This window comes from Carlito syrichta, unplaced genomic scaffold, assembly GCF_000164805.1.
Source record: "Carlito syrichta isolate Samal-C Ts95f unplaced genomic scaffold, Tarsius_syrichta-2.0.1 Scaffold295487, whole genome shotgun sequence".
Taxonomy (NCBI): domain Eukaryota; kingdom Metazoa; phylum Chordata; class Mammalia; order Primates; family Tarsiidae; genus Carlito; species Carlito syrichta.
In genome coordinates, this window is record NW_007239583.1 from 225,797 (window position 1) to 238,286 (window position 12,490).

A 12,490-nucleotide genomic window follows, 5' to 3' on the forward strand; every position below is an offset into this window, starting at 1 on the left:
AACAATGAAATAAAATCTAAACAAATCAGTTTCATGAAGACAGTAGCCTAGGTAGGTAATGTGGTAAGATAAGTTTCTACTTTAAATAGGATGGGAAGGCAAAAAACCTTTTTGAAGAAGTGACTTTTGAGCAAAGCCTGAATGATGAGGAAAATGTCTTAGAAATCTAGAGAAGAGAATTCTAGGCATAGGGAACAGCAAGTATAAAAGCGCTGAGGCAAGAGTAAGCTTGGTGTGTTTGAGAAACATAAAGAGCTCTAGTATGACTAGAGTGTATTTTTTCTTACAAATAAATACTGCTTCAGTGAATATCTTTGCATATAAAATGTTTTACATATTTTTGTAAATATTTTTAGTAGTGGGATTGTGGGGTCAAATAGTGTATGCATTTTTAATTTTTATAACTGTGGTGCAGGGCTACTCATCCTTTCTTCCTGAACCTCCTCTTGCTCTTTCTAGCTCTGAGGAAGTTGAGTTGTCTGAAGTTTGGTAGAAAATGGGCACGTTGGGTGAAAGGAATTCTTTTGGGAAGAGAATTGCCAGGGACTGGGACTGTTTGAGAGACTTTTGCATAATAGTAAGATGTGCTTATCTTATGCTGTGTTATATGATAAAATATGTGACTCTGAAATACAGTGCTTTCCTTTGGTCATTTATTGAAACTATTTCCGTGCAGAAATTATCAACATTTCTCAAGCTAGAAAATATAAAATTTGGAAGTTTTCTAAAGTTATAATTGGATAAAATGCATTATATAAATGATTCCCTAGTTTGATACTTAGATTAAATTTATACAAATTTGTGATTAAACTAAGGAATTATAAAAGTATGCCATCAACCAAAGTCAGCCAAAAACCTTTGCTAGAATGTGACTTTTGTGGAGGAAGAAAGAAAGGGCACCTCCTATTTAAATTGAGTTTTAAAAAATCCTGGATGTTGTTACATTGGGGAATGAAATCACATTTTTAAATGCTTCTCTCTCAAAAAGACATTATTTAATTTTAAAGGGTAAATGTCAGAATTACTTACAATTTTTAAGGCAGATTAGAAATTTCAGACTGGTCAAAGAACAAATTTTGTATCATGAGGTGTTTTAATGCTGAGTAAACAGGAGAGTCAAGTCACATCTGTGAGCATACAGATGTTTGTTTAAATTTTTTCAATCTACATTTTTTTGATGGGTAAATGTAGGAAACTTTGTCAGCTATGTTGAGATCTCTGTGAACCTACAGAGGGGGTGGTATGCAGTTTGCTTAATATTTATTTTTCTTTTCTATATAATAAGATTCATTTTCTATTTTATATACAAAAATTTTCAGAATTAAAAATAACTTGGAAGAATGATGTTAGAAATCAGTGATGGAGGATATTTTAATTTAACAGCTGCTAATATGGTATGTTCTGCTGGTTATAGTAGAAGTTTTTAAAACATAAACAGTTTTTTTCCAGCACCACTCATAAACAAACTTTTGTGGAAATTGATTTTACTTTGCTTCTTCAACCTGTGTAGGTTAGTAATGCTAAAGCAATTTTTATATATTTTGTCTGTAATGTAGTAAGTTAGCATTTTGATTAGGAAACTCAATTTATCTGATTGTCTACTCCAAAATTATTCTATTAGTTTTAATGTGAATATATAATTTGACTGAAAACAAATTCTTGATATCAAATCTGTAAGGTAAGGAATTACTATTTTATTAGTCTAAATCCTTTGTCCTAAAAAGAATATAAGTATAAAATATGTTACATGTTTACAGAAATCTTCTATTCTTGTTAAATGTTGATATGTAGGTTTTAATTGTTTGAATCATTAAAACATCTAATTTTTGCTTAAGAATATGCAAATGTGCCCCTAAATCTGTTTTTTAAGTTTTTTCCAGTTTAATGTCTGAATCCAAATTCATAAAGAGTTGGAAAAATGAGATGTCTGAGCTATAGGATTCACAGGGATTTCATATGAAGCCTATTTAATCAGGATAACACTGTTATTAATATTCATAATGTCAGCTGGAACACAAATGACAGACTATGGGGCCTAAAAATTTTACTTGGTGAATTTATTAAAAGTAGCTTAAAAAATTAATGGAATTTAAGTAAAGTTGGTGAATATGAAAATCTTGTGTTAGCAGAAAAAAAAAATCTCTATTAGAACTTTCCTTTAAGACCATTTTGCACTGATGTCTTTTGATAGATTTCATTGGTACTTAAAGAAGAAAGATGCATGAATGGTCATTTAAGAGGATTTAAACACATTGGCACATTAATTTTTACATGAATAATAAGTACTTTCCAAAAGCAATTAACTTACAGTGTACAAGATATGAATTGAAAAATAAGACTGTGACATCAAGGGCAAAGCAAATGTGCTGTACATTTTAAACTTAGTGACAGGACTTTTTAATATTTTGATTTATTTTAGTTTACAATTTATACAGGCTATTACTAGAATATGGTTATTTTAATGCATTTGAAAGCAAATTAGAAGGACATTAATTTGATACTCTCTCCCTCCCCAAAAATATTGGTGTGGTGTTAAGCATTATCTTCTGCGAGTGCCATTTGTATTTATTGAAGAAGTAAACATATATTATGCTAACTGCCATATTTTATTAGTTAGCATGTTCAATTCTACAGAAAGGAAAAGGGATGAGACTGATAGAGTACAGTGCTACAAATACATGCTTTTAACACAGTCTTACTGAGTATAGCCTAACTTATAAATAAACTTCTGAAAGTTTAGTATGAAAGATTAAGGACCATCTGAATAGTCAGTATACAAACACATTTGTCTTGAATTTTATCTAAGAAAGGAAAAGACTAGGAATAGCCTAAGTAAGACCAGGATGCATTTTGTGTTTGTGGTACTTGTTACTCTTTGCATTTTAAAATATGCTTATAATGAGAGTTAATGCCATTGCTCAAGTTTTTACTTTTATTATTAAAGTTTATTGAAAACAATTAATTTTAGACTATTATGTAAAGCCCTAATAATACTGCATATTTTATTTTACATTTTTCATGTAACTTTTATTATATGTAAAAACATACTTTAGTTAACTGTAACAGTTCAGTTAGACATTACCATTGAGAGAACATAGATGTTGACTGGCAGTCCAGATGGGTATTAGAAGTTTCATTTGGCAAACTGTCTGCCAGTGCTATATAAGCATTATTTGATTTTATGAAAAGTATAGGAGTTACCTATACTAATAGATATATTTTGGGACTTAGACTCAGAGCTTTATTGGAAAAAGCTTAATTATCTAGGTCTACACATTATCATAATATAAGCTATGAACTTATATTTTTGGTTTAAGTAATTAAATCACATTGATATGTTGGTTATTATTATTTTGTCTAGTGGTTTTTTAAAAGTTGGACTTTGTGGGGGGTTTTGTTTTGGGCTCTGAGATATTCACTTATATGCCCAGGAGAGGGCAGCATTTTACTACATCAGGCTCATAAAAGAACTTGCCCTGCTTAGACTGTCAATGTTTCTTGTAATTACTCCCAGTATATTTGTTGCTTGCTTATGAATTAACTTGCATTTATGGAACTAAATCATTCCAATCATTTAATTACACCTGAGGAGCTGAACTATAATTGCTTGCTTCCAACTAGGATCTGATATGGCTTGAGCAGTATTAATTTGGTGTTTACTTTTCTGAGTGCTAAAAGCATTAAAATGATTGTGCAATGGGATTACATTTTACTAATTGCTGGCATTCATTAGCTGGGTAAATGATGAGGAAGAGTGACTGTATATTGCAGAGGGATAAAATTATGGTTTTAAATAGTATATTACTAAGCACATTAATGCCTGTAAGACATGTTTTAAAATACTCCAGAGGTTATTAAAGACTGTATTTTCTACATGTCTTGCTATATGAATCTCTTATTAAAATACTGCAATTATTATTAACCTTTTTGGGCAATATGTAGGGAAATGGCTTCATTGACTGAAACATATTTCTTTGATATTAATAACTTCCTATATTTTCAGCTAATCCAAAAGTAAATGAGAAACTTAGAAAAAGACTGCCAACTCCAGATCAACATATTTAGAGAAAATTGGAAAAAGAGAAGCTTACTACAGCTTTATTTGAGGACTTTTTAAAGAACGCAGGGTTCTAGCTGGGAGGTAAATCTAATTTTATTCTTTTAAAAGCATGCAAAGATATACTTGCGTAATTTTTATCATGTTTAATGTGAAAACAAATGCAAGAGAGAAATATCAATAATTCCATAAGTTTATGAGGATCTTTATGTTTTTTAAAATATTAGAATAGTATTCTTAAATTTCTTTTAGAAGTGTAAAATATTTTCTGTGAATATATCCACAGTAAAGTCAAATAAATAAATTTGAAATTTTGGGTATAATATTTATGGCAAATATAGTAAAAATTATACTTTTGATAAATGTTTGAAGTTATAGTTGGAGAAGATTTAAAATAAAAAAAAAATTAAATTAAATTCCTTTGGAACAAGGATATCTGAGAGCTTAACCTGAACAGTATTTACTAAAATTTAAGTGTTAAGAAAATAACCTTTTTCTGAGAAAAAGATTTAATTTCACCTGTTGAAATATACAGTTAATTGTCTTATTATAAATGTTTTAGAAAACTATTTATCCTGTAAATTCTCTGTTAAACAAAGGTAAGGCTAGGTGTGTTCTGATATATTGTTTTAAGTTTATTTATCTAGAGTTGGCTTTATTTTAGCTTCAAATCTTGGAGCAAAAAACCAGAGACCTTGCCAGAGCAAACAAGAACAGAAGTACAAATGGAAGACTGGTCAAAAGGTAAGGACTTTTAAGGTATTAATACCAAGCCCCAGGTGTTGTGCTAGTTCAAGGCATTGAATGAAGTATGTTTGTTTTAACCAGTATATTAGACAGAAGCAGACAAATGCGTGTGCTTGTGTTCACACACACACACATACACACATACACATACTCGAGACACACACAAAGAGACCTCCAGATTACAAAAGAGACACAAAGAAAGACACACAAAGAAAGAGACATACACACAGAGAAAGGGATACACATGTGTGTACAGAAAAAGAGAAATATACAGAGAAAGAGACATAGGAAGGTAGATAATTAAAGAGGGAGATACAGAGAAACAGACACATATATGCACAGAAAGAGACACGTACACATAGTCTCATAGAGAAAGAGAGGTATCTGAGTAAGGGAAACAGTGAAAGAGAGAGATGTATAGTAAGGAAGAGAGACAGGAAAAAAGAGACACACAGAGAGATAGAAGAATGGACTTATGTACAGAGAAAGACTCATAAGAGAGAAGTGATACATACAGTGAAAGAGATGGAGAATGTATACACCTCCCCCCTTCCACACACAGAGAGACACACACGCACAGAGACAGAGATGGACAACACATACACAGAGACAGAGACTAGAATGAGAAAAAGAGGCTAGGGAAACAGATACGTATAGAACAAGGAGGGAGAGAGAGAATGAAAAAGAGACAGACATATATATGGAGATGGAGGAAAAAGACACAAATCAGAAGACACAGAGAAATAGATTGGGACACATAAATACAGAGATGTATACAGAGACACATGCACATCACAAAGCACACCCACATAGAGACAGAGTCAGAGGGTGCCAGAGAGAGTCAGAGCTGAATGAAGCATTTTGTTCTAACCAATATATTAGGCAGAATAGCAGAAATTTAAAGATAGAGACAGAAAAAGACACAGAGACAAAGAGAGATATTCATACAGAGGCAGAGACACAGGGGGAGACAGAGAAGAAGGTACAGATATGCACAGGTGGAGGGGGACAACCTGAAAGATAGAAACACAGGTAGGCAGTCTGAAGATAGAGACAGACTGACAGATGGCCTGAAGAAGAGATAGGTAGGTAGGTAGGTAGGTAGATGGATAGATAGATAGAGCAGCACACATACAGGAGGGGGAGAGAGAGATTTAAGATCTGTTAAAGTATATGTTAAAAATTTGGATTCCTTGGGAAATGAATCGTTCTGAATGCAATATTACATATAACTGAAGGCTTAAGTTCTTAGTACATCTTTTTTATTTCCTTTCATCTTATAATTTAAAAAATAGGATTCTTACTAAAACATTGTATACATCTCTGTCTTTTTTGTTTCTCCTTCTCCCAACAAAACTCCTTTTTATCATATATCCACCACATTGTTACATTTTTAGAAGGTTAAAGGCCACTTTTGGGAACTGTTTTATAATCATTGTACTAAATAAGCTAACAATTATTCATTCTTTTGAGATATAGAAAGATGCTATGCTGTTGGAGTATCTTTTTCTGATTTCTGCATTTTATTTTCATTACTGTTTTGAATTTTCTTGCTGTTTGTTCCTTCCATTAGTAATCACCCTTCTTATTTGTGACTCTGGGCTGCTTGTTTTACGAGTTAGAATCCAGATAACTGATTAAATTTTATATAAAGCAATGTTACATAGTACTTGAGTAAGATAGTTAAAGACTTTTAATGCAAAGTTAATAGTTAGTGTATGTGACACTTAATTTTGGTTCACTCTTTCTCTTCTTCTTTTTTTTTGAGTCAGGTTCTCATTCTGTTTCCTAGACTGGAGTACAAGTGGCATGATCACAGCTCACAACAGCTGTGACCTCGTAGATTCAGGAAATCCTCCTGCCTCAGCCTCATGAGTAGCTGTGACTGCAAGTGTGCCACTATGCCCAGCTAATCTTTTGATTTTTTTTTTTTTTTTTTGTAGAGACAAGGTCTGAATATGTTGCCCAGGCTGGTCTCAAGTGATTCTCCTGCCTCCTGGGCTCAAACGATCCTCCTGTCTCAGCCTCCCAAAGTGCTGGGATTACAGGCATGAGACTCTTTATATTCAAGTTTGTGATAAGAATGTGTTGGTATTAAGTAGGGAGCTAATTTGTTGTAGCTGTTTTTTATTCAAATAGCCAAGTAAGTAAACAAACATTCTATTTTTAAAGAGCTGAAAAACATTTTACTCTATATACAAAATAAGAAAAAAAGAGCAAATGATGATGCCCTGGTATGTTCCCTATTCACAGGTCATGCTGCTGTAAAAGTCATATTTGTCAAATTAGAGATCAAAGGCTCTTTAAGAAGTCAAAGGAATTATTTTTACTATATCTAAAGAGATAGAGGCTGTGGAGGAAGTTACTCTCACACATGTAAAATAACAAGGAGAGATGTTAAGGAAGGAGCTTCTGAAGCTCTTGAGATACTTATGAAAAAGAAGGTTTTATAGATGGTTGCAGGAAGCACAGACTACAACAGACGTGACTGAAAGATCATTAAGAAAAAATTTGCATTTTTACAGACACATTTTTGACATTGGAGATAGGAATAAGACATTCCTTTTTATAAGGATGTGTTAATAAACATTATCAAGAGGGTGGGGGACAAGGGTAGAAAAACTACCTATTGGGTACTATGTTCACTATTTGGGTGACAGTGTCAATAGAAGCCCAGACCTCAGTACCATGTAATAGATCTGTGTAGATCTTGCATATGTACCCCATTAATCTATAATTTAAAAAAAGAAATATAGCTAAACAGGTAAATGTAGTCACTTTTGAGTTTTGTGATAACTGATATATATATATAAGTAATCAAATCTCATGTGGTCATCTCCCTGATAGCAAGCTTTATGTTATCTTAAAGCACAAATTGCTTCAAAGTTCTATCTTACTCAGCTGTTCACAATCTACTCTTATGAATAGTTTTTTTGTTTCTTATTATTTTACTTTTTAAAAAAAAAGTAAATGGGGTTATTTAAGACTTGTGTTACACAGATAATGCCTGTGTGTTGTCTCAAATTTTTCATTATAAGGAGTGCTGAGGTGGTCATTCTTTTTCTAGTTTTATTGTAGAAACATTGCTGAGATTGGCATGATCATGGCTTACGTAATTTCTGAGCTCAAGCTATCTATCCTTTTACCTTAAAGGCCTCCTAAGAAATTACCATTCCCAGCTAGTTTTTTTTTTCTTTTGTAGAGATGGGGATGGATGCAGGGGGCGTTCTCATGTTGCCCAGGCTGGTCTTAAACTCCTGGCCTTAAGCGATCCTCCTTCCTCAGCCTCTCAAAGAATTGGGATTACACATGTGAGCCACCATACCTGGCCCCCATGGTTCTTTAAGTAGTGTAAAAAATAAAAAATTAAAAAACCATGAATGAATGTATTTTGTAAGTTGATAGAAACAATGTATATGTGAATGTGTGTTGCCAAGTTGAGCACTGATAATTTCTTTTGGCCTTTTAAGAAGTAAATGATATTTTTGCCTTTTTGTGAACACTTTCTATTTATGCATTATGTTTTGTCTGTTTTATTTTAAGAAAAAAAAAGGAAATGTCATAATCAAAGGAGTTTATATTCATGTAAAGTCAACCTCTGAAACAATGAGTTGTTATATGATTGGTTGTTTAGTCCTTTTTTGCATTTACTTTTTATTTACTTAGTTATAAGAAAAAAGGCATGGGATAAGAAATCTCTTATGAATAATTATTGGAATACCATTATAAATTGCTGATTATTTCATATATTAATCTTGGTGGTTTTTATTAGCAGAACTATGGTGTAGTGGCTTTATGGTACACAATAATGCTATGAAAATAGTTTGCATTTTATTTACATATAAATATGCCTCCCTAAGAATACATATTTACAATTATGTAGGTAAAAATAAGATCTGTATACCAGTTAGATTTTAAAAATTGTGGAGCTTATTTAAATTTAGAACCTTTAGGGGTCAGTGTTCCCTAAGAAAGGTTAAAAAAAGGTTACAGTGCCTGCCAAAATTAAACATCGAGTCTGCTATATTTTAAATATTTCTTACCAATAAAAGGTAAGAAATGCTGAGAATCATACAGCTTGAAGAAGTTTTAGACAAGAACGTTTCAGTTTAATGAGTTTCTTCAATATTATTTTTAGGTTTATTATTTTAGGAAATCATTATATTCAATATGCGTTTTACACACAGAGTAGTTATTTTCACTTATGTAACATCTAAATTTAGATATGAATTACATATTCTTAATCTAATTTTTCTTTAAGCTTAAAAAGTGAGCATGAGTCTCAATTAGGAATCATTGTACCAATGAATTGTAGTGAAAAACCACTTCTAGAGCTGTGTATGTTTCTAGAATTCTTATATGTTGCAGTTTATTGAAGACTAGTAAATACTTTTTAAAATCTTATTTTACTGAATTTAGGTAAAAAGCAACTATCCTTCATTTTAAAATTGGACTGGCATGCATCTTTTGCAGCCATAATTTTTATAGCTTTTCTATAAAACACAATAAATCATAAAAATAATTTCTAATAAATAAGTAAACAAAACTTAGCAAAAGGTAACTTTTAAGTGATCTGTTAGTTTCTGATTGAGTCAGAATACTATTTGTTTGTGCTTGTCATTTTGAACCTGTGTACCACCATCAACCTCTTTTATTATTGGTTCATTTATCCTTCTGGTCACAAAGTATATATTCTTTTTTGCCTTTTGTCTATCCGTTTTTTTGTAATTGAATTACAACTAAAACTATTGCATGATGTAAAAATAATTTATAAGAGTAGACACTAAACACTATAGGAAAGCATCATTGATGCTTTTACTTGTTAATCATTATGACTAAAATATGATAGTAGAATCTCATATCATCTTCATAAACTATTTTATATTTAAGGCGGAGACAAAAGAAATGGTAAATTGCTTAGAGTGGGCATCCATTTCTACCAGCAGGAGAAACTAGTAGAAAAAAGTTTATTTCTCAGGTGTTATAGTTAAGTATTCTTCGAAATTCAAGGTTTGGAAAATAACTAGATTGTATTTAATAATTGACTTTTTGATAAGTAATGGCATATTTTTCTTATGTAATTAGTGGTTTTACCTTATTGCCTGTATTTTAAAGAAGAAAATAGAGTGTACTGGAAAACCAATGCATTTAACAATGTTGATAAAATGTTATAGTGGAAAGAACACAGGTTTTGGAGGAAAATAGACATAGGTTCCAGTTTTTAAATCTTCTATTTACTACCTACTTGGACTCAGGTGCAAGTTTCATAAGTCTTTGTAAGCCCAAATCTTCTAGTATGTGAAATGGAGAGATAATTTCTTTAGGACCACTGGGAAGATTAGGATTGCTGCATGTAAAGGCCCTACTACAACGCCTGAAACAGGAAATGAATTTATTTAATATGTATTTTGATATCACAGTAATTATATTCAGTTAAGTGATGATGGTAGCAGTTGCAGATACTAAAAAAAATTGACATGTTTTATGGGACCTTTAAATAAATTGTGATTGTTGTCATTGTTATTCCCTCTAACTGTGGAAGGTAGAGCTATTAAAAGTTTCAAAAGTATTAATAACCTTAATAACAGCATTTGAAATGGTTTTTATTAATTTTATAAAAAATCTGTTGTCTTCAGATATAATAATCAGAGTATCATTAGAAATTTGGTTTTTCAAAGTGGTATAGTTTATATTTAGTTTATGTGATAAAGAATAATATAGAATCAATAATATTCATTTAGGGTAAAATCTAATTTTCTCTGTAATGAAATTCCAATTGCAGTAAAAGTCTTCAGATTAATGACATCACAGAATACTTTATGTGCCTTTTCCTTTTGGCAAGTGTGAATTTAAGATTGTGTTTTGCAGATTTTTTTTTTATATGCCATAGAGAGGTTAAAAAAAAGGAACAAGCCGGGGTTCTGATTAAATTTACTATTTATCTCCATAGGACCTAACTTAATAGAGTGCTAGTAGCTTCTCACACATGACTATCTAGAATATTTGATAGAGTGGGTTTAGGAGTACTGGCAGCTGGCCAACAAGGATTGATTCAGTTCCTGAGGAAATGTTGGAAGTGATAGTATTTTATTAAAAAATAAATTCATTTTATTTTAAATACATTTATTAAAATAAATAGAATTCCGGATTGCTTCCTTTTTAAAGCTTGATATGAATGGTTCTGATACTGCTCTTAGCCTCAATCAAAAAATGGAATGAAAAAACTGAAATGTTTTCAAGAGCCACTTAGTTTTCTAGCTAGTTACAGCAATTGTTGTGAACTGTGTTTTGAGATTCATTTCTGATATAACTACTTCACGTTGGTGAATTTATTCTATACATTTTTAAAAATTGTATCTTGGCAGTTTTAAAAATAAGCTTTGTCTTTTAGAATAGTTTTAAGTTACAGCAAAATTGAGCAAAAGTACAGAGTTTCCATATGCCCTCTACTCACCTCCCTTTGCAATCAGTATTCAATATTACAGTGATACATTTGTTACAATTAAACTTATAAATTCTTAATAAGGGCGAATTTGAGAGATAATAGGATTATCTCTCTTTTTAAGTTCTTACTAAATTTAAAGAGTGTTTTAAGTTAGTTCAGACTATCCACTTTCACGTGGAATTCTTAATACATCTTTGGTCTTCCATTTTATAGAAATGAAGATTACTAAGAAGAGTGAACATGAGAAGTGATTAATTTCTCTTTTAATAGGAGTTTCTTCTCATTTTTATTCTATTGGTATGATCCTCTCTTTGTAGAATTTGTGATTCTATTCCTTAAACCAAAGGAATAGAGTCTCAGCTCTGCTTTTTAATATGCAAGTTCTTTCAAATTTATTTGTGGCTGTGAAAATATGAAAAAAAAAACAACTTGAATTTGTCAGAAGTTTTTTGCTTTGTTTTAAATTCTCCATCCTTAAGTTTCTGTGCTCTTCTTTAAAAATCCCCATTCATTTTACAACACACATATGTTTTTGAATATTTAATTTTCTAGATGTTAGAATGTTAGTTTATCATTTAAGTTAACTGTTGTGGTCTCCTCAGTGTGATTACTATAAAGTTCTGAGTATGCATTGGCATTTTGTTGACCTGGGAGACTTGAATCAATATACATTGGTATACAGTCTGATTTAAGACTGTTTAGAGAGTTGGTCCAGGTTGACTGTAGAGTAGGACTAATATGACTTCCTGCATTTAAAGGCATTCTAAATACTTTTCAAAAACCATTTCTTAAATGGTAAAATTATATATTTTGGCATACATTTACTCACTACCTTTTGGCTATAAATAAATCTGTTGTAGTACAATAAAAAATCTTTTAAAAGGTTTCCCAAGTACTCCAACATTCAGTGGTTTGGTTTTATTTGAATTGAAACAATCTCTTTTGTAAGACATTATTTTTTTTTGGCAGAATTTCATATACAATCTTTCTTTGTGTTTTACTTATTTTAGGGAATATGAAAAAACAAACGTTCAGCCTTTAACAGTTTGAAATCGATTAAGTATATTATTTCATAATCTAAATTATTGAATTAAAATATTCTACTTTGTAGCTTTTGGATAAAATTGATAATCTTTTACCAAATGGTAAAATTGTGCTGAAAAGATGTAAGGTAAAAAAATTTTAAATTAAAAAAAAAAAATCTTACTTTGACTTTTATGTTTTTTTTTTGGCTGATTATA

General features: G+C 31.1%; 1 protein-coding gene across 1 annotated transcript in view; it reads left to right on the top strand.

Annotated features, from left to right (window-relative positions):
• The first annotated feature begins 3,997 nt into the window (after positions 1 to 3,997).
• MIPOL1 (mirror-image polydactyly 1) overlaps positions 3,998 to 12,490 on the top strand; it is a 131,587-nt gene continuing 123,094 nt past the window's right edge. The window contains exons 1-2 of the mRNA XM_021710627.1: positions 3,998 to 4,141; positions 4,722 to 4,801. Of these exons, the coding sequence (XP_021566302.1) occupies positions 4,783 to 4,801 (19 nt within the window). The 5' untranslated portion in view covers positions 3,998 to 4,141; positions 4,722 to 4,782. The remainder of the gene's footprint in view (positions 4,142 to 4,721; positions 4,802 to 12,490) is intronic.